Here is a 19,525-nt window from a genome sequence, read left to right as displayed (position 1 = left end):
GGGGGGGGGGGGGGGGGGGGGGGGACGCGAACGAGCACATATAGACGATCGGGCGGACGGCAAGAGGTTAAATCTATCTGAGGTTCCTCATTGTCAGAACTTTGTGGACAGTTGAATATAAATGTTTCTAAAGAGTTTTTATGGTTCACATGGTAAAAATTGCTTCTTGTTCTTGCGAGACCACAAATACACCCGTGCCATATGCAAGTCTTGAGTCTCTAAACTCTGTGGGCTATTTTTTTAAAAGTCTGAATAGTGTTTGAATATCATTTAATTGTGCTTTAAAACACATACTATATCTTCAAGCTGAAAGAGGCCAATGGTCTGCAGGAGCTGAAAACATCCACCGCTAAGGTGGAAGAAGTTGTTCATGGGACAACTTCAACCTGCATGTGCCACCAACCTGGGCTTCATTATAGAGGAACAAGAAGAAAGTATTTGCAAAAACAATATATCAAATCAAGTCTACCAAAAGGCAGGTGGGAGACTCTGTAAATATGTAGAAAAAGGTGCTTTTTAGTTATCAGTAACTGGCAAACTGATCAGAACTGAAGGCAAGATTCTTTACACCTGATTGATTTTTTTTCACTGACATTTGTTTGAGTCACTGTTTTTTAATTTTTTTTTTTTTTATTACTCTTTATATCTGATCATTGTCTTAGCTCGGCACATCTAGTTATTCAAGATAGATAGAGCTAAATATAGGCCAGTTCTAGAGGAAACTTTTTTTCAATCTGCAAGACATCTGAGAAATAGTATATGTCCTGCCGAAGCGAGGAACGACATCTGAGAATTAGCGCAAGGGTTCACCTTTTAGCATGATAGTTAACATTAGCATGACTAAGCACACAGTCAAGGTTACACACCAAGAACCTGAATATCTGACTGGCCCAAACATCAATCCAGCTGGGAAACTGTCAAGCTCTTAAAGTTGCTGTTCAACAATGGTTCCAATCATACAAGGCTAAAACATCATACAGGATGCGGCAAATCTTTAGAGACTTATCCCAAAAGATCCACTACTGTAATTGCAGCCAAATATGAGTCAAAATATGTTTCACCTTCAAAATGTAAAGTATATTTTTAAAAGCACGTGGTGACAAACACAGATAAAATAATTTAATTCCAGCTTGTAACAGTATTATTATTATTATTATACAGGATTTATATAGCGCCAATAGTTTGCACAGAGCTTTACAATATAAGGAAGACATTACAGTCACAATACAATTTAAGACAAGATGGTAAGGAGGGCCCTGCCGGTGAGAGCTTACAATCTAAAAGGGAGGGGCAATTGATAAATTGAAGAAAGGTGAGATCCGAGTCAAGGATGACACCTAGGAACTTGGCATGGGGTGAGGGCTGGATAGTTGTGTTAACAATCTCAAGGGAAAAGTTGGGGGAAGGTGCACGGGCAGGAGGAAATATCAGGAGTTCAGTTTTGGAAAGGTTGAGATTTAAGAAGTGTTGCGACATCCAGACGGATATGTCAGATAGTAGATTAGTGACACGCAAGGACACTGAGGGGGAGAGTTGCGGAGTAGAGAGATAGATTTGAGTGTCATCGGCATAGAGATGGTATTGGAAGCCATGTGAGGTTATTAACTGACCAAGAGAGGAGGTGTAGATAGAGAAGAGAAGGGGTCCAAGGACAGAGCCTTGGGGGACCCCTACAGGAAGAGGAGGGGAGGAATTAGATTTGTAGGTGACACTAAAGGAGCGCTTAGATAGGTAATAGGAGAACCATGAGAGAGAGTCTTGTAGGCCAAGTGAGTGGAGTTTTTTGAGGAGGAGCAGGTTGTCCACAGTGTCAAAAGCAGCAGAAAGGTCTAATAGCAAGAGTAAGGAATAGTGGCCATTGTGTTTAGCTGTTAAGTCATTACAGTACCAAACAGTACCAAATGTGGCAACGTCTAAGGGGACTGGATACTTGTGCAAAGCACTGTAGTAATCCAGAAGGTTTTATTTTGCTTTTGCCTGATTGTCTCTGCTGGTACTAGCTACCTAAAAAATCTGCTTACTAATTTATGTTCATATAACTATTTTGCTAAAAGTTATTGTAACATTAAAAGTGAGATATGTTCTTAATTTAGTGGTCAATAGTAGACAAATGTTCACAAAAATAGATGACTTGGGCCTGGGCATTTGAAGAATTATCACCTAGATACTAACAAATCTCTGACAGTACCTGTACTCTTGCTGCTGTACATTGGAGTAATCAAAAAATCACCTCACAAGCCCTCAAAAGAATCCTACAGACAGTGTGACTGCAAAAGCAACAGAGAAGGAGAGGTCTTTACAAACAGGGATGGGGCTGCTGATTGCATGTAGATTAGTGTCAGTGGGAATCTATTATATCTGTCATATAAGGATGTGTGTGTGTGTATGGTAGCCTAGTAGACCAGTCAGCTGACAAACTGCAGATGGTGGCCAGCTACCCCAAGTCAAGTGTCCGGTGTGTGTGGGCAGTGAGAAAGGTGAAAGTGTGCCAAGATTCCAGTCCACAGGATAGCTTGGACAATCTCAGAAGTGTTTGAGAATTACCTTGTTACTTCACAGCCCTTAGAGTGCACCAAATTGTGTGCAAGTATCTGTCTTTATGTATCTAGCCAGCAGAATTGGGCGAGTCGGACTCTAGTGGTGGCCAGTGTTTTGCAGGCTGTGATAATTGTTTCACAACCCTTCCCAAAGCAAACTTTCCCCTTATGCCTCCTCCACCAAATAAAGGACCTAGCTCCTGATAGCGAGTCGCCAAGGACGTTATCCTTTATAGTTTATAAGAGGCTATATGAAGGGTTTGTGTATGATAATACAAAACTGTATCATTCAATTAAAAGTTTATATCACTTATCTTTAATTCAGACTCAGAGACTAATGTTGGCCACACTTGTCAGTTTTCAGGCAATTTCAACCAGCTTTGAAACCCATAAAAGTTACTGAATAGATGAATTCATCCTACTATTACCAGTTTCTGTTCACACCATTCATTAATCTAAGGTTTTGGTGAAATGATGCCGTGATCCGTTTGGTTGTTGGTCCTTTTGAAAAGTTTTTAAAAAGTTGTAGAAATCTATCAAACCTACCACAATGCTACTCATCCAGGCACTTTTGATTGATTTGCACCACAACTGGTCCCATGAAACCAGGAAACATTTGTAGTTGAATGCTGTTTGAAAGCAGCAAAATTGCCATGGGCAGCATGAGGTTTCATGTAGACAACTGCTTAAGAGGCCCCAAACCTTTTGCTTGCTTGAGATCGCATCTGTGTACAAGAGCACCTGGCTGTTTTGCCAAGCCATTCACCAAGTGCAGATGCTTATTAAATGAAGAGGCAATGTTAACCTTATCAAAGAGGAATAGTAGCAACTAGTGGATAAAGTACATTTCAGCTAATTGATTTACCTTTCCAGTATTGGTGGGCTGGTGATGACTGCTCATATTTGAAGACGCACCTTGGATATCAGCCGAAAACTTACCTGTCACCTGGAAAGGTTGTTGTTGCGAATATCTACATCCATGCCTTATGCTTATAAACATATCAAACTGATTATTTGATTGACCCATCTAATGTTTTGATTGAATGTAGAAAATGGCAATTGTGTTTCACTGCTATTTCAATTCATTTTTACCAATTTTATGACACTGAATCAAAGCTAAAAAAGAAGGGATCATTCAAAAGCTCATCTGTCACTATATATCTTTGATTTATTCTAACTCAAAGGAAGCATTATTTGTCATTTCTGATCTAATGAATCAGTAATTGACAGCAACTGGATTTATGCTAACAAATGCATGGCTTATGCTATATTGAACAATCGTTTTCTACATCTGATTGATTGAATGCTCAGATCAAATAGTCGTGTATAATGCATGTGTGGCCAGCATTATGTGTGCCAAACAGAGGGTGATCTGTGTAACATGGAGCCAGTTAAAAAGGTGTTCATGCTTTCACTATCCATTTTAAGGGTTTATTGTTTATTTTCTAATCTGCATTGGGATGGGAAGCAAGAAATCTGGTCGTTTGGTGCAGCATATCCTTTTTTTCTGTGCTGCAGTTTTCATTAAACAGCCCAATACTATTTTTTTTTCTATTATCTATAATATAGTAGCAGTTTCTGCCTTTTTTTTATTTTAGATCTGTTGGCTATTTCGATAGCTACTAACACTTATTACTTGGAATGTTTTATGAACTATATCTGAAGGATCTGTAATTGCTCTATCTAATCTTTTATTGTGTCTGAGAACAAATTACAAGATGCAGATTTTTTGCTCTCTTTGGTCATGTGGTACTTGAGCACGTAGTGCCTGTGTGACTGCTTGAGAGATCCCAGCAGAATTGTTATCACATTTTCATACAGGCCTCACAGCAGTCTGGTCTTCCTAATTGCATTAAAACCTTTGTTTAGGTGCCATTACCAGATGCACTTAACATCTGGCTTTATTTGACAAAATACAATAGCCAGATGTTTTCAAGCGGCAAACAAAAGGAACAGGCACAAAATAGTTTTAATTAGCGCTTTCTACTTAGCCAACAATGCACTTGGTCTGTGTATGGATTAGCATATGAAGAATAAAAAATGTTCTTTATAAAAAAAAAATAAAGACGGTAGATTAGTTAATTCTGTGATCCAGTTTCCATGTAAATTAAAGATAGTAGTTCATGTTCAGTGATATTCAGCATGCAGATATGTAGAATTTCCTTCTAGTGGCTGTATGTTAGGCAATCGGGATGCACTGATATTAGTATCGGTGTCGGTGCCGATACCGAGTATTTGAGCAAGTACCAGTACTCGCCCAAATGCTCCGATACTTACCCGATACCAGGACTTCTGGTCAGAGGGAGATTTCCTCTGACCGGCAGTGCCGTGAGTGGAGCCCAGTGGTGGGTAATGCCTCGCCTCCATGCTGTTTGGACAGCTCCATGCTGATTGGCCGGGAAGCTGACTTCCCAGCCAATCAGCATCGAGCCAGCCAAAACAGCATGGAGCCGGCGGCCAATCAGGAAGCCTGGCCGGCGGGTAATTACCTGCCTCCCTCCTTCCTGATTGGCCGGGAAACTGGCTCCGCGCTGTTTGGCTGGCTTGATGCTGATTGGCTGGGAAGCCGGCTTCTCGGCCAAACAGCATGGAGCCAGCTTCCCTGGAAATCAAGAAGCCTGTAGGCAGCTTCTTGATTGCCCGGGAAGCCGGCTCCATGCTAGCGGAAATATCAGTACTTGATGCCGAAAAAACGGTATTGGTGCATCCCTATTAGACAGTGCATTTTGTATGCTTGATGGAACCACTACTGAGGTATCCTTAAAGTCCATTCCTCTTTGTAAGTGATTACCATTTATTGTGGTAATGTAGAGGTGACATGATGATGTATATCTGTACATTTCATGACTCAGATTGCAGGCTTTCTTCATTTTATTATAAACTCTTTTAATAGGCCAAATCCTACAAATTAAAAAATGTTAAGCCAGTAGATTGACATGCCTGTCAAACAAACTTTTTCCAAAGAGGTCAGAGATTGAAGCCCACGTGTTTTATGCCATGACAGAGTTTAGGTTCTGTTCAAGGGCCGAATGCCCCTTTAAATATTTTTTAGTTATGTTATGTTCTGCTTGTGGGTTTAACAGTGTTCAAAAAAATTGTAGAGCAAAAACATCTTTATTTTAAGTTCTTTGTCAAACAAGGTAGCATTTATAGATTAGCTAATTTATTCTGGGCCCGTGATGTTTCTCTTTTTCCTAAATGAAATGATCGTCTTGTGTCTGACAGTGACAAATTTTAGAACACTATAATTTCTCCTTGTAAATGTCTCCATAACATGTAAATGTGTGAGATGTAGTGCAGCTGTGCAGTGCCCAGAGAGCACAGTATTCTTTTGCTATGGAAACAGCATGCTGCCTTTCAAAGGCTGAATTGTTAAAGTGGTGGATCAAAAAGTGGAACTGTTGGTCATAGCAGCCAGTCAAATTTCAGTTTGCATTGTCATATTGCTGTTTAGAAAATTGAAAGCAAAGCAAACGGTTGATACAAAGACACTTTTTTTCCAATGCTGTGGATTTGGTTACTAGTAGATATTTGTAACATGAGGGTTTTTGGGCTCATTATGCTATAACAATTTAATGTCTTACAGGAATGGAATACCTGCTTTGAACAATAATTATCATTATTAATTACTGATGATGATTATTATTAATATACTGATTATTTTCTGAAGTGCATCTTTTTAATAAACCTGTCACAACCTTGGGCAGTTAAAACTGTGCATATGTTGGAAAAAATGCATAATCAATGTTATTTCATTCATAAAACTGTGTATCAAATAATTATGAGTAGATATGTATATATTTGGATATATATGTATTGTGTAGGGATGCACCGATATATCGGCCGCCGAAAACATATCGGCCTAAAATTGCACTTTTGGCATATTGCTGAAAGTGCCATTTTCTGGCCGATACAGCGGTGCATCCATTCTTTCTCTCCTCCCCGATGGGTGCTGCCTTGTGTCCCAGCGGGGAGGAGAGAAACTGTGACGGCTGGCCGAGCACTGCGGGAGGAGAGCGCTGTGAGCAGCCGGCATCTCTCCTCCTGCACCGCTCGCCCAGCCTCCTGTGACAGCTGTCAGGAAGGAGAGCGAGGTACAAGCACTTGGTGATCAGTGATCGCTGAGTGTTTGTAAATAATTGAGGACAGAGTATGTTGACCATATCCTCAATTATGAATGACTGGGAAGTGATCTACATCACCTCCTGTTCATTCATGAGTGTGGTTATAGTAAGCATACTATGTTCTCATGTTGTGAATGAACAGGAACACTCAGTATAGAGGATTCCTGTTCATTTATAACAGGGGAAGCAGAAAAAGATATTGAGTACTCTGTGTTCCAATCTTTTTTTCTATTTTACTGACAAAGCATACATAACAGAGATACAGTCATGAGCATTGATACATAGATTACAGAAGATACCATGAGATCACACTTAGGTAATGCTATATACATCAATTTCCACTAGAAGTAGTAAATAGATACTGTACCGTTTGGATATCAAGTTCAATTGTGTAGTGTATCAGCATCTGGTGTGCATATAATAAAAGAAAAATTCTGCAACCAATTCAGTTTTGGTTTGTGTCAGTTGTGACATCACAAACTCAGAGGGAACAGAACGGAGCACTTATTGCTATTGTGTTGAATCCAATCTATGAGAAGTGATGACTCAAGGTCGCCTCAGGCGAGAGTACTGGAAGCATAAGCAAATGTGTGCAAAGAAAGGGCAGAGCAAGCAACAGAGGACAGTAGTCCTAGAGCATAAGGAAAGGTGTAGAGGAAAGATAGAATCCTGAATCGCCACCCGGCGTCCCAAAATAAAATATTTTAAAACAATTTGAAAAAGTTAAAATAAAAAACATTTTCAGTTTCGGCCTCACATTTTTTGTTATTTTGGTTTTGAAATTTGCATTTCGGTGCACCTCTAGTATTGTCATCTTGACCTTTCTTGTAAACGTTGATAATGAGTACACCCCAATTTTTGCGCTAGTATCTTTTCTTCATTTTTTAAATTGTGGTTTTCTCTTCTTTTGACTTTAGTCCGATTTCCTTACATCGCTGCTTGAGCTGGTCTCTACATTGCAGCTACTTGGATTGGTCACAAACAAAAATTACATCCCCAAGTAGAGATCCCAAAAGGGTAGTAAACATCAAAACCAATTATCTCTTCCAAAAATATGTAAATTATCAACCTTAGTTTATAGATATATAAAAAAATGGATATATAAACACTCATTTAAAACATCCTAAAACTACTTCCATACCGGCCATGGCTCCAGTATTATATCATAAGTATCCATAAATCATATATCATGGATATCTGTTATTGTGTTCATGAACATGATCCCAGCTATAGAAATATTCTCATTTTTTCTGAATACAGAGAACATCATGTCATCCTGAATCTGGGAGTCCGACAGGATTATCCCCTCCTCTAATTGATATCAGCTTGTAGAGATAGCCCCAGCTAATTAAATGCAGTACTGAAGAGAATGTCTTTTGTAAAGCATCTGAAAGTGATAATAGATGGTTTCTGGAACTTGATATACCGGATCATATAGGTAAATTGCCCAACAGAATCAGCTGTGCATCTCATAAATGAAATACAGTGGTACCTTGGTTCGCGAACAGGAAGTTTGGCAAAATTTTGTCTCCGTTTGCGAACTCTGCATTGGCTGATGAACACGACCTTGGCTATCTTCCCCACTCTGACACATGGTCGTGGCTTTCTGTAGTCAAGATCGCGGTCGCAGACAGAGCTGTGCGCACTTACTGTGACGCTTTTTAGTACAGTACTGTACAGTATTACAGTATTCAATCCAGCATGGCTCCTAAGAAATTGCAGAGCAAGCATGGTGGTAAAAAGAAAGTGCAGAGCGTTAATGAAAGTGACAAGAAAGTGCAAAGCGTTAATGAAGGTGACACGAACGTGCAGAGCAGTAATGAAGGTAACCAGAAAGTGCAAAGCAAGCCTGGTGGGAAAAAAGTGCAGAGCGGTAATGAAGGTAACAAGAATGTGCAGAGCGTTAATGAAGGTGACAAGAACGTACTGTAGTTTGTTTCATATTTTTGTGGTTACATTTTTTTTTTACATATGGTTCAGAACGGATTAACCTCATTTATATTGAACACTATGGGAAAATTTGATTCTGTTCACGACCAAAATCGGTTTGCGACCACGTTTGTAGGGGTCAGAACAGATTAACCTTATTTACATTGAACCTTATGGGGAGATGTGATTCGGTTCGCGACCAGAATCGTGGAACCAATTAAGTTTGTGAACCGAAGTACCACTGTACATCATTACTTTTTGATCATCATAAACACGGGAATGTCTTGGTATACTGATAAAGTCTCCACTTTTTAAATGCAAAGTCATGCACAGTCAGCCACATCAGAGATTAGTGTATCCTATATACGTATATATAATCCGTATATTAGCCAGGACTGGCAATCTCTGGTAAGGCTGAAATAGTATCTTTTGCGCAGACATTCATATGTGAATGTACTTCTCTCATTGAAGTGGAGGCTCTTATCCTGTAGAATCTGTAGCTGAGATAATCACAAGGTGGGGCAAACAAATCGTGAACTCCGTGATGTTCAATTAACAAAATAAATAGCTGGAATCAGTTATTCGCCATGGCTGGAGAACAGCTATCCACGCTTCAACCCTTATACGTTTCTCCCCAAGCAGGGGCTTCATCAGAGGGGCGTAGTCTGTTTTTTGCAACACCTGTGATTTTTATACCATTCTTTGATGCATTTCCTGGAGCACTGTGCGTTCCATTGTCTTCAATTAGAGAAGGAAGCATTTTCTTGTTGCGCTCCAATTATATATTCTTTATATAAAAATTCACATTTCATTATCTCATTTTTTTTAAACTGAATAATTAAATAACCATAATTTAACATAATTTGTTTGTGATAATATAAACTGAGGCCCAAATAGGTTAATAAACTATTAAACTTTCTAAAGTACTATTTGGATTGGTCTTTACTCAGCCTGGCTTTGGAGGGCGTACCCGGACCCCACTGGACTGAACATGGGGCATTGGGCTCTGAAGTGTGCAGTGTCTACCTGTCCAGACCTAAGTGTAATGGTAAAAGATAGCCATGGAGTGCTTTCTATGTCCATAGCTTGGACACAGTCCCAGAGCATGATTCTGTCCCTAAAGACTCACTTTGTGAGTAAGGCTGGTTGGGCTATATCACTGGGAGCTACCTCACTATGCACAATGTTGTTTAACATTTCATAGGACCCTCCAGCAGTGATTTCGTCCACTATAAAGGATTTGAGGTGCTCCCAGGTGCACAAAGTTCTTCTCTCAGTGCATATGCTACTGGTTGAGGAGAGCCAGTTTCAAAGGCAATGTCCTTCAAAATGACCATTCGAGCAAGGACAGGACTCTCAGGGAGCATAGAGGAAATGCTGTTGACTAGACCTTTGCCCTCTGCTTGCTTTTTTTTGGCATGGCTTAAAGATTGTCTTTAATGTTGGTGTTTCTATGCTTGCCTGAAGTTCAGCTTTACTAAATGTAATTCACCACAAACCATGGAATGGGTTACCTTTTCTTCTAAATATTCTTCTAAATCGCCAAAATACGGTACTAACTAGTAAGTGTTCTATATTTATTTTTTAAAACATTGTACTGTTTTGTTGAATTTAGTGTGATGCAGAGGAACTTTTGGGGGTATTTCTGCCACTGATTTAGAGTCTGTGGTTGTGTCTACACTAAAAGTATTACAGTTGTGTCTTTCATATAAAGTCACTTTATGTCCGTTCCGTGTGAATGACACCTGAGTGCTCTACATTTATTGTTGGATGTTTGCAGCATCACTCTGTCTTCTTTGTGGAGTACAGAGAATAGAGCGTGGCTATGGTGAAGTGAAAAGCTCCCATGTACTTGAACAATGATGGTACTCGTTGGAAATGGACTATAGGCTTAGCTTTGCATTAGTAGCAACTGATCATTTGTAATTTCTTCCCCAGAAGAAAAAATAGCTCATCGTCAAAAATGTTAGACCGCCAGGTTTCTTCAGACATCTGTGCTACTTTTTTTCTTCTACAGGTTGTACCTAGGACACGGGGAAATTGATATGAGTGTATCCTGAAGCGGTGTCCCTTTGTATTCGCAGCTCGAGACATTCAGTTTGTGACTGATTTGGATGTACTTGCATATCAATTTTAAGTATTGCCCACTCCTTACAGTTAGGCCTTTTGCTTTATAAAGTTTACTTTTTTGTGAAATGTGTGTGGGACGGACTAACTTCTTGGTCTTTTTTCAACCACCAACAAAGGTATGAAAATCACTAGTATTGACAAAATAAAAATTGTATATATATGGCTTATTCTTACAAGGCATGGTTTATCCTTTGGCAATTTAGATGTTGATTCTACTTTTTAGCACATTATGGCTGGTTCAGTAATATTGACTTCTCTGAATGCCTTTCATCAGAGCTTATGGTAAACATGCTTTAGGCATGTCAGATGCTGCATGTAGCATTTTTTTATAGCGCTCCACAGCTCACTGCTGAGTTATACCTGGCACCACTAATGCTTGTAAGCTTTCCAATGTTATAAAAAGCACACTTTCCAAAGTTATAAAATGCACATCAATGCAATTAAAGTGTATGTCTAGGTAAATGCCAAAATAAAACACAAAGTACATCACTGCATTATATGCACGTTTTTCCCATGTTTTGTCTTTTTAAAAACACTGCTAACACAGAAAAATAGTAGTTGAAATCCCAGGCAGTGTTGTCATCCCTGCTGGAATTCGCCACTACTGGACTACCGAACACCTTGCCCTTATGTTGTGTGCTCCCAGCAAGTACAACTGTAAGTACAGAGGCCTCAGTGTAGAACACATTATAGAATGCTACCAGTATACACTTTCAAATCATTCTATGTACTAAGGCTCCTGCAAGTCTTTCCCTTTTTTCAGCAAATTCGAATAGTACAAATATTGTGGTAGTCCTGTTAGCTTTTCCTTCCTCAGGATGGACAAGGTCTGCACAGTCTTTTAGTTTACATTCATCATCGTTGTTAGATCCTTGTTTTTTACTGTGCAATGTGACAGCACGATCTTGTCTCCCTTAGGTATTCACTTCCTGCTTCATACTTCTGTTGGAATAAGGATTATGCCTTTGATTTATGAGGGGATTACTAGCAGCCTGAAACTTGTAGCTGAAGGGTAGCGTGGAGGTAGGAGAATGATAGAGAGCTATGTTACTTTACTGTGAGAATGCCGCTTACAATAACATACTTGCCTCATGTAGTTATGACAAGTACAAGTAGCAAATCGTTAAAATAGAAAACACCATTTTGTGTGGTGACAAAGAGATTGCTTTTGAAGTAGATAAAGAGTGTTTTATGAATTAATGGAGTGCAAAGTGATTTCACTAACTATTATTTACAGAATCCTCCTGCCTTCATGCCAGCATTTGGAGAGTACTTCTAAGAGCTGTAATGACAACGTAACCAGGTCGAAATTTATGATGTGTTAAAAATGTAAACACCGCACAGAAATTCAATAGTACTTGGAGTTCCCTCTCTATTGTCTTGCCTCTCCTGGAATCCTGTTAATTCAGTCAAAGCTCCCTGTTTTCAGGGAAGTAAAGTTGGCCATACAACTATAGATTTTCTGCAGATTTTCTATGGTCAGATGGAAAAAGTGCAACAGATTCTTTCATCTACGATAAACAGTGTAGATGGAGGAATCTCCCACTGGGCCAAGCTTCGGTATTTTGCTTGTCAGCCCTGCTGGATCTCAAAATGCCTGAACATTGCCTGCATCCAATCAGATTGTTCAGGTATTTTGACAGCCAGCGTGGCCGACTAGCACAATACTGAAGCTCGGCCCAGCGGGAGATTCCTCCTCAGCATATGTTAGGCTCTATAGGCAGAGCCAGCTGTCAGCGCTGGAGGACCGAAGAGGGGAGGGGGTAATCCCTACGGGGAGCGGTGACTAACAGTTACCACTCTCTGCATGGAGAAGATCCGGAACTGAGCGATCATTCGTATGTGATCGCACAGTTTTCTATCTATACACTGAGTGGCCAGATTATTATGACCACCCCATCAGTACTTCGTTGGGCCATGAGATAACTCCACGTGATGACTTTATTGGGCCACCTCGTGACTCCACGAGATGTTGGAAGGTGATGCGAGGAATCTGACACTGCACTGTTGCCCTTCTGCTGTCTTGTACCAGTCTTGCCACTCTCCGTTCTGCCCTAACATTGACTAGTCGCTGACGGACACAATTTGCACGTTCAGACCCAGATTTTCGGCTGACAGTCCAGTCTTTTAACACTTTAACAATGAGCCCCTCTTGAACATTTAACGAATTCTGCTGTTTTGCTGATACTTGCTCTATGGCTCCGAGCGCCAACAATCATCCCACGTTCAAAGGCTGTTTAAATCGCGTTGTTTACCCGTATCTTCAGAAAAAAATCACTTCTACTGTCGTGGTAAACAACCTGCTTCCCTATTTATAATGGTCTGGCCCTCTAGCAACTTCAGCGCGAAATTATAGCTAATTTGCCTACAAACGTCAGGTGCTCATAATAAACTGGCCACTCAGTGTAGAGCCAACATGTGACAGCTGCAGTGTCACCCGTCGGCTCTAATTATGGGGATGAGTGCATTTCACTCTCCCCATAATTCTCCTTTAAGCATAGAGAAGCAAGTGCTGAGATGATCACTGATCATACTTCTGGATTTGGAACTCATATGTTGGGGCAAAATCAGAACCTGCCCGTGCAAATTAGGATATAACTTCCAGTCTCAGAGAAGTATATAGTCCACGTCTAAGGCAGGGTCAGGGAGTAGGGTTTAAGATCTAACTGGTTCACGTTTTGGGTCCAATTGCTGATTTGGTTATGATCCAGATGTTTTGCCCAGCCACTGAAGCAAAATAAATTCTTCAGTGTTTTTTTTCTATTTGTATCCCTTTCATTTTCAATAACTTCAAGTGACAGTTTCTGGTTAATCTAATCTTTTGTGCTAGAGAATGCTCTCTAGAGTGCTGGAGAAAACAGGGTGTGTGGTTGTGAAAGCCTGTGTACCAATCTGCAGAAGGACAGACTTTACCAACTAGAAGTGTCAGGAGCCTGTAACTTGTGAGTTCAGTTTGTAAGCTTGTAAATTTGTGTTCATTTTGTATACTGTGTACAGAAAGGTGAATTTAGTTTTTTGTGATATGTGCCAGCATGCTGGTACATTTTTGAAGACATGAGATTGCAGCAATTTTTTGTCTCTTTGTTGTCTATCTCTTTTCTGTGACTTCTCTCCATTCATTACATGTTTCTCAGCCAGCTTCATAAAAGTGGAATATGTTGCAAATGTTTGTTTTTGTTTTCAGGGAACGTGTGGCAAATGTGTCAAAAGAGCACTCTATAGAAATTCATTAGAATTGCTTGGTTCAGAAGTAAAAGTAAAACGCCAAAAAAACATCATCACAAGATATCCATGATATATACTTATTGTTATATCTGATATCAGATCTTGCTCTGCACAGTTCAAAACCACCCCTACCCCCTTCCTGTCATAATTGTTGTACTGGGTGAGTACCCAGATTGCTGCAAACATTTCCTTCATTGGACCCCTCTTCTTACCGGGCTGACTGAACAATGAAGGAGGAGCAGCACATTGATGAGGTCCTGGAGGCGCAGTATAGCACTTATTGGCTAAGAATGCTGATCTTCCGGAGTTTTGCTGTGCAGAAAGTTTTAAGGGCCCATTCACACCATACCAGACCAGACCAGATTGTTTGCTAGACCCAAAATGCATCCTAATGTATCCCTTTGCTATTTCTGGCCCCTGTTCACACCAGCGCAGTTCGTTCCAGACCAGAAAAATACTGCCTCAATAATGTCTCATTTTGCTGGTCTGGAACGCACTGGAAACACATCAAAAACGCACTGGAACGCACCTGAAAGCCCATTTTAAGCTTAAAAAAAGCGCCAAAAAACAGACAGCTCTGGAATGCGGCAAAACGCAATGTACTGCGTTCCAGGTCTGGTTCAGATCTGGTCCGGAAAATGGTGTGAACCTGCCCTAAAAGGCTGATATCAAGATGGGTTCTAGTAATTATACAGATTCAATTTAAAAATACATTTTTATTGAGTAAATAACTGGATCAAATGTTTCAGTTATCTAGTGTCTTTTACTGTTGCAGTTTGTTAAAACAAGGTTGGTGACCACTGCAGGTGGGCTAGAATGTCCAGCTTGAAACAGGAAGAATTATGGTTTATAGAAAATCCCCATTACTGTCACCTGTTACTTTGGCAGTGTGTTTTTTCACTCTTTTGCATTTGGCAAGAAAAAAAAACAGTGTTTTTGTTCTTTTTGTGGATTTTGGCCATTTGGACCACTGTGATCACTGTACCTGGCAATTGTCAGGCAGTTGGAGTCAGAAAGGTTTCCTGTGATGGACTACAATCTCAATACAAACTAGTAGTCCCATCACTGGAGCCATTTTTTAACATTTATTTTATTGTTTATCCGATTAACCGATTAATCGAACTTAAAGGGGTTCTAAAGCCTCCGTTTTTTTTGCTTATATCTACTGCTAGCATGCAGTAGATATAGGCAAGAAGTGTAAAAAAAAACAAAAAACGCTTAAAATCATTTTAAACTTACCTGGTTATCGCCGCTCGATCCCGTGCCCGAGAATCAAGAACTGCTCGTACAGCCGCAAAGGATCTTGGGCAGTTCCGATTCTCGGCCGGGAGACGAGCAGAGACGCAAGGTAAGTGTATGGACGCGTGCACCCGCCTACAGACACCGCTGGATCGGAGAGACAGAGCAGTCAGCGCTGGATCGGAGTGACGTCACACCGCTGGAGGGACAGATGAAAACATGGGGAAAGAAGAGGAAGATCGGAAAAAGAGACATAATTTAAGGTAAGTGCTGACATTTACATGGGGAGGAGGGAAAACATTTTTTGCCTTTTAATATCACTTTAATAATCGGCTAACTAATTGATTTTGAAAATAATCGTTAGCTGCAGCTCTAGAAAGGTTTTACACGCACCACCTTCAAATGCTCATGTAAACATATCCTCAGATATAATCCCTACGAAATATATAGGGGCTGATTTCTAATTTGTTTGCAAATCTTATATCTGTGCAAACAACGTTCTCCCCGTAGTGTCATATTTCCTTCAGGGTTGTTGGTATGTATTTTTTTACCGGTCATACATATTAACAAATGTCTGAGAGTACACCTATGCTAAGAGCAATATGAAGGCTGCCATTGCTGACCTCTTTCTAAAAAAGCTGGTTGTCTGTCTGTCTCTTTCCTCATTTTCTGAGTCACTCAGGCAGAGGTAAGTCAGAACTCCAGATCTACCTACTTGTGAGGGAATGGCTCAGAAAGAACTGTAGACTTTGAATCAGCAAAAAAGCAAGCCAAGTAGCTTTCCAAATGGAGATTCCCCATTTGGCATCACGTTTCCTTAAAGCGTACCATACACAGGTAAAGATCATCAAAGTTTATGTCTAAGGCTCCGTTCACACATAGCGGTTGGAAAATCAGCACGGGAAAAACTCGCACATTTTAACATATGCACAGATTCCAGACGTTTGCGGCTACTACTATAGCCGGAATGCGCAGAATTCGCCCAAAATATTACGCATGGAGTTTTTTTGTGCGATGCGCTGTTTCATTCATGTTGCCATGTGGATGTCGTGCAGGTGTGAACAAGGTATATTGGGATATATTAGTTTTTATGTTTTGCGCGGTTCCACGCATTCGAATACACGAGGAGAACTGCTAATGTGTGAATCGAGCCTTAGACAAGTCTAGACAAATCCCAGGAGCCAGGTAGTCAATGCTCCTTAATTATAGCTGGCCCCGAACTTTTTAGGTTTTCTCTAGTTTTTGCAGTTGGAGTTGGCTCCTAAAAAAAAAAAAAAAATCTTGCTGGCTCTTGGATTGGACAGACTGGCTCCTGAATTTCATATTAAATTGCCTACCCCTGCAGTAAGGAACATGAAAAACATAGGGAGACTTCAGGAGACCGGTGTTTGCTAGCTTAGCGATCTGACAAATCATGAATGACGGTAACTAAGCAGTCTCTGTTAGTCGTCCAGGCATTAATTGAAGAGAACCCTTGCTATTCATATTTGGTGTGCATGTTGGGTGGAGGGAGGCTCTTTGTTTGACCAGCTATATTCAGATTTCTCTCATGATCCACCAAATGTTATTGCAGAGTTTATCACACCTTGCTTTTTAATGCAATGCTATGAAATGCAGAAATATACTGTATATAATAATCCACAATAAGAGCAAATCACTTGACTGTAATGGGAGAGGCCTATATATTTTTGTAAACTTACATAAAACAGAATCTGAACAAAAATGATCAAAAACAATCAATTAGCTATATTGTTTATAATATTGGGATTATTTATACAGTCATCTCGATGTAGGTTAAAGCATTTTGGTAGGATTATATTTATGTAGACTGTTCAGATTTAATTATGTGGAGCATAGTTAGGAATCTGTGTAAAGATATAAAAAGCAAGCTAAGAATGTCAGCTTCTGTTCTGTCACCAGAATCAGAATATTCATGACTTTTTTTTACAAGCTTCCAATGTTAATGAGAATTTTCTTCTGTAACGTGATAAGACTGACAGAAGTTTATTTTGTGTGCTATTTTATACACCTTGCACTGTGCATTGCTTACATGTTGCTAAGCATTATCACGAAATACATACTGTGTGCGAATAAAAACAAGGAGTGAAATTATAACGTTCTTGTCTGGTTCATAAAAAAGTGCAGCTGACTTCAAGTTTAAGAAGAAAATATTATTAACTCTTGCAGTGGGGCTAACGAGGTAAGTTTAAAATGATTTTGAGCGGTTTTTTTTTTTTACACTTCTTGCCTATATCTACTGCATGCTAGCAGTAGATATAAGCAAAAAAAAACGGAGGGTTTAGAACCCCTTTAAGTTCGATTAATCGGATAAACAATAAAATAAATGTTTAAAAATGGCTCCAGTGATGGGACTACTAGTTTGTATTGAGATTGTAGTCCATCACAGGAGCAAGCTCTGGCATGTATGTATAATGTATTGCTGGGATTTGTTGTACTCCTCTATAGTTGGTGGTATTCTGCATTGCGCTGTATAGAGGACTACAAATCCCAGCAATAATACATTATACAGCGCAATGCGGAATTCCACCAGCTATAGAGGAGCACAACAAATCCCAGCAATAATACAATATACAGTGGTGCACTGCCAAATACCACTGGCTATAGAGGACTACAAAAGTGCAATAGGGTTAGGAAGGCCCTGCTCGTGAGAGCTTACAATCTAGTAGGAGGGGCAAGTGATACAAAAGGTAATAATTGTTTAGATTGAGTTATTGGAAGAAGTAAAAGGGCAGTTATGTTGAGATGAGATAGGCTTCCCTAAAGAGATTGGTTTTTAAGGATCGCCTAAAGGTGGGCAGCGTAGAAGATAGGTGGACATATTGGGGTAAGGAGTTCCAGAGGATGGGGGACACTGGAGAAGTCCTGGAGGCGAGCATGGGAGGAGGTAATTAGAGAGCAGGAGGTCTTGAGAGGAGCGGAGAGGGCGGTTTGGATGATATTTTGAGATGAGGTCGGTGATGTAGGTTGGAGCGGAGTTGTAGATGGCTTTGTATGTTGTTAGTATTTTGAATTTTATTCGTTGGGCAATTGGGAGCCAGTGGAGGGATTGGCAGAGAGGCGGCAGACACTGAGCGGTTGGTAAGGTGGAGGAGTCTGGCAGCAGCATTCATGATGGACTGAAGGGAGGTAGGCTGTTTAGTGGTAGGATAACAAGGAGGGAGTTACAGTAGTCAAGGCGAGAGATTATAAGGGAGTGAATTAGAAGCTTTGTGGTTTCGTTTGTTAAAAAGGGGCATATTTTAGAAATGTTACGGAGGTTGAGTCGGCAAGATTTAGATAGTGAGTGGAAATAGGAGTGCTCAGAGTCCAGAATTACATAGAGTACCCTGGCTTGATGGGAGGGGTTGATCGTAGTGCTGTTGATGGTGATGGGGACGTTGGAGGAGGGAACATGGAGAGAAGGAAATATTATAAGCTCAGTTTTTGACGGATTGAGTTTGAGTTAGTGGTATGACATCCATGCTGAGATGTCACTGACTAGATTAGAGATACGTGAAGAGACATAGGTGGTTAGCTGAGGAGTGGAGTGATAGATTTGGGTGTCATTAGCATAATGATGGTATTGGAAGCCATGGGAGGCTATCAATTGACCCAGGGAAGAAGTGTAGATGGAGAATAAAAGGGGCCCAAGGAGAGACCCTTGGGGGACTCCCATGGAAAGAGGAAGAGGAGAGGAGGAGGTACAATTGTAGGTGACACTGAAAGTGCGCTGAGATAGATAGGAGTTGAGCCATGAGAAAGCAGAGTCTTGGAGGCCAAGAGATTGGCGTTTATTAAGGAGAAGTAGGTGATCAGCTATGTCAAAGGCAGCAGAATGGTCTAAAATTTGAGTATAGAGTAGTGGCCATTGGTTTCTGCAGTTAGTAGATCATTAGTAGGTTTTAGAAGGACAGTTTCTGTGGAGTGTTGCGGAGGAAAGCTAGATTAAAATGGGTCAAGGAAATTATTAACGGTAAGGTGACAGCTCAGGTGGTTGTGGACCAGCTGTTCAAGAAGTTTGGCGGTAAATGGGAGCAGGGAGATGGGTCTCAAGTTGTTCAGACTGGTGGGCCCCAAATAGGGTTTTTTAATATGGGAGTCACCAGTGCTTGTTTTAGAGGGGTAGGGACGACACCATTAGAAAGGGAGAGATTGAAGATGTGAGTAAGAGAGTGTAGGATAGAGCTAGATGGTGACCGGAGTAGTTGTGAGGGGGATGGGGTCCAGGGGGCAGGTGGTTAGGCATGTGTTAGATAAAAGAGTAGTGACTTCGTCTCTGGTGACTGGATCAAATGAAGAGAGTAGTGAGTGTGGTGGCAGACAAGGTGTGTTTGGAGGGGG

At 40.5% G+C, this 19,525-nt stretch overlaps 1 protein-coding gene across 1 annotated transcript in view; it reads left to right on the top strand.

Moving 5' to 3' along the window:
• The window catches only part of SKAP1 (src kinase associated phosphoprotein 1), a 311,263-nt gene that overhangs the window by 25,771 nt on the left and 265,967 nt on the right, over nt 1-19,525 (top strand). The window contains exon 3 of the mRNA XM_018565965.1: nt 1,432-1,449. Coding sequence (XP_018421467.1) covers nt 1,432-1,449 — 18 coding nt within the window. The remainder of the gene's footprint in view (nt 1-1,431; nt 1,450-19,525) is intronic.

The sequence above is a fragment of the Nanorana parkeri genome, unplaced genomic scaffold, assembly GCF_000935625.1.
Source record: "Nanorana parkeri isolate BGI_ZX_2015 unplaced genomic scaffold, ASM93562v1 scaffold905, whole genome shotgun sequence".
NCBI classification, from domain to species: Eukaryota; Metazoa; Chordata; class Amphibia; order Anura; family Dicroglossidae; genus Nanorana; species Nanorana parkeri.
The sequence above is the reverse complement of the archived record's forward strand: the minus strand, read 5'-3'. Positions and strand labels throughout refer to the sequence as shown.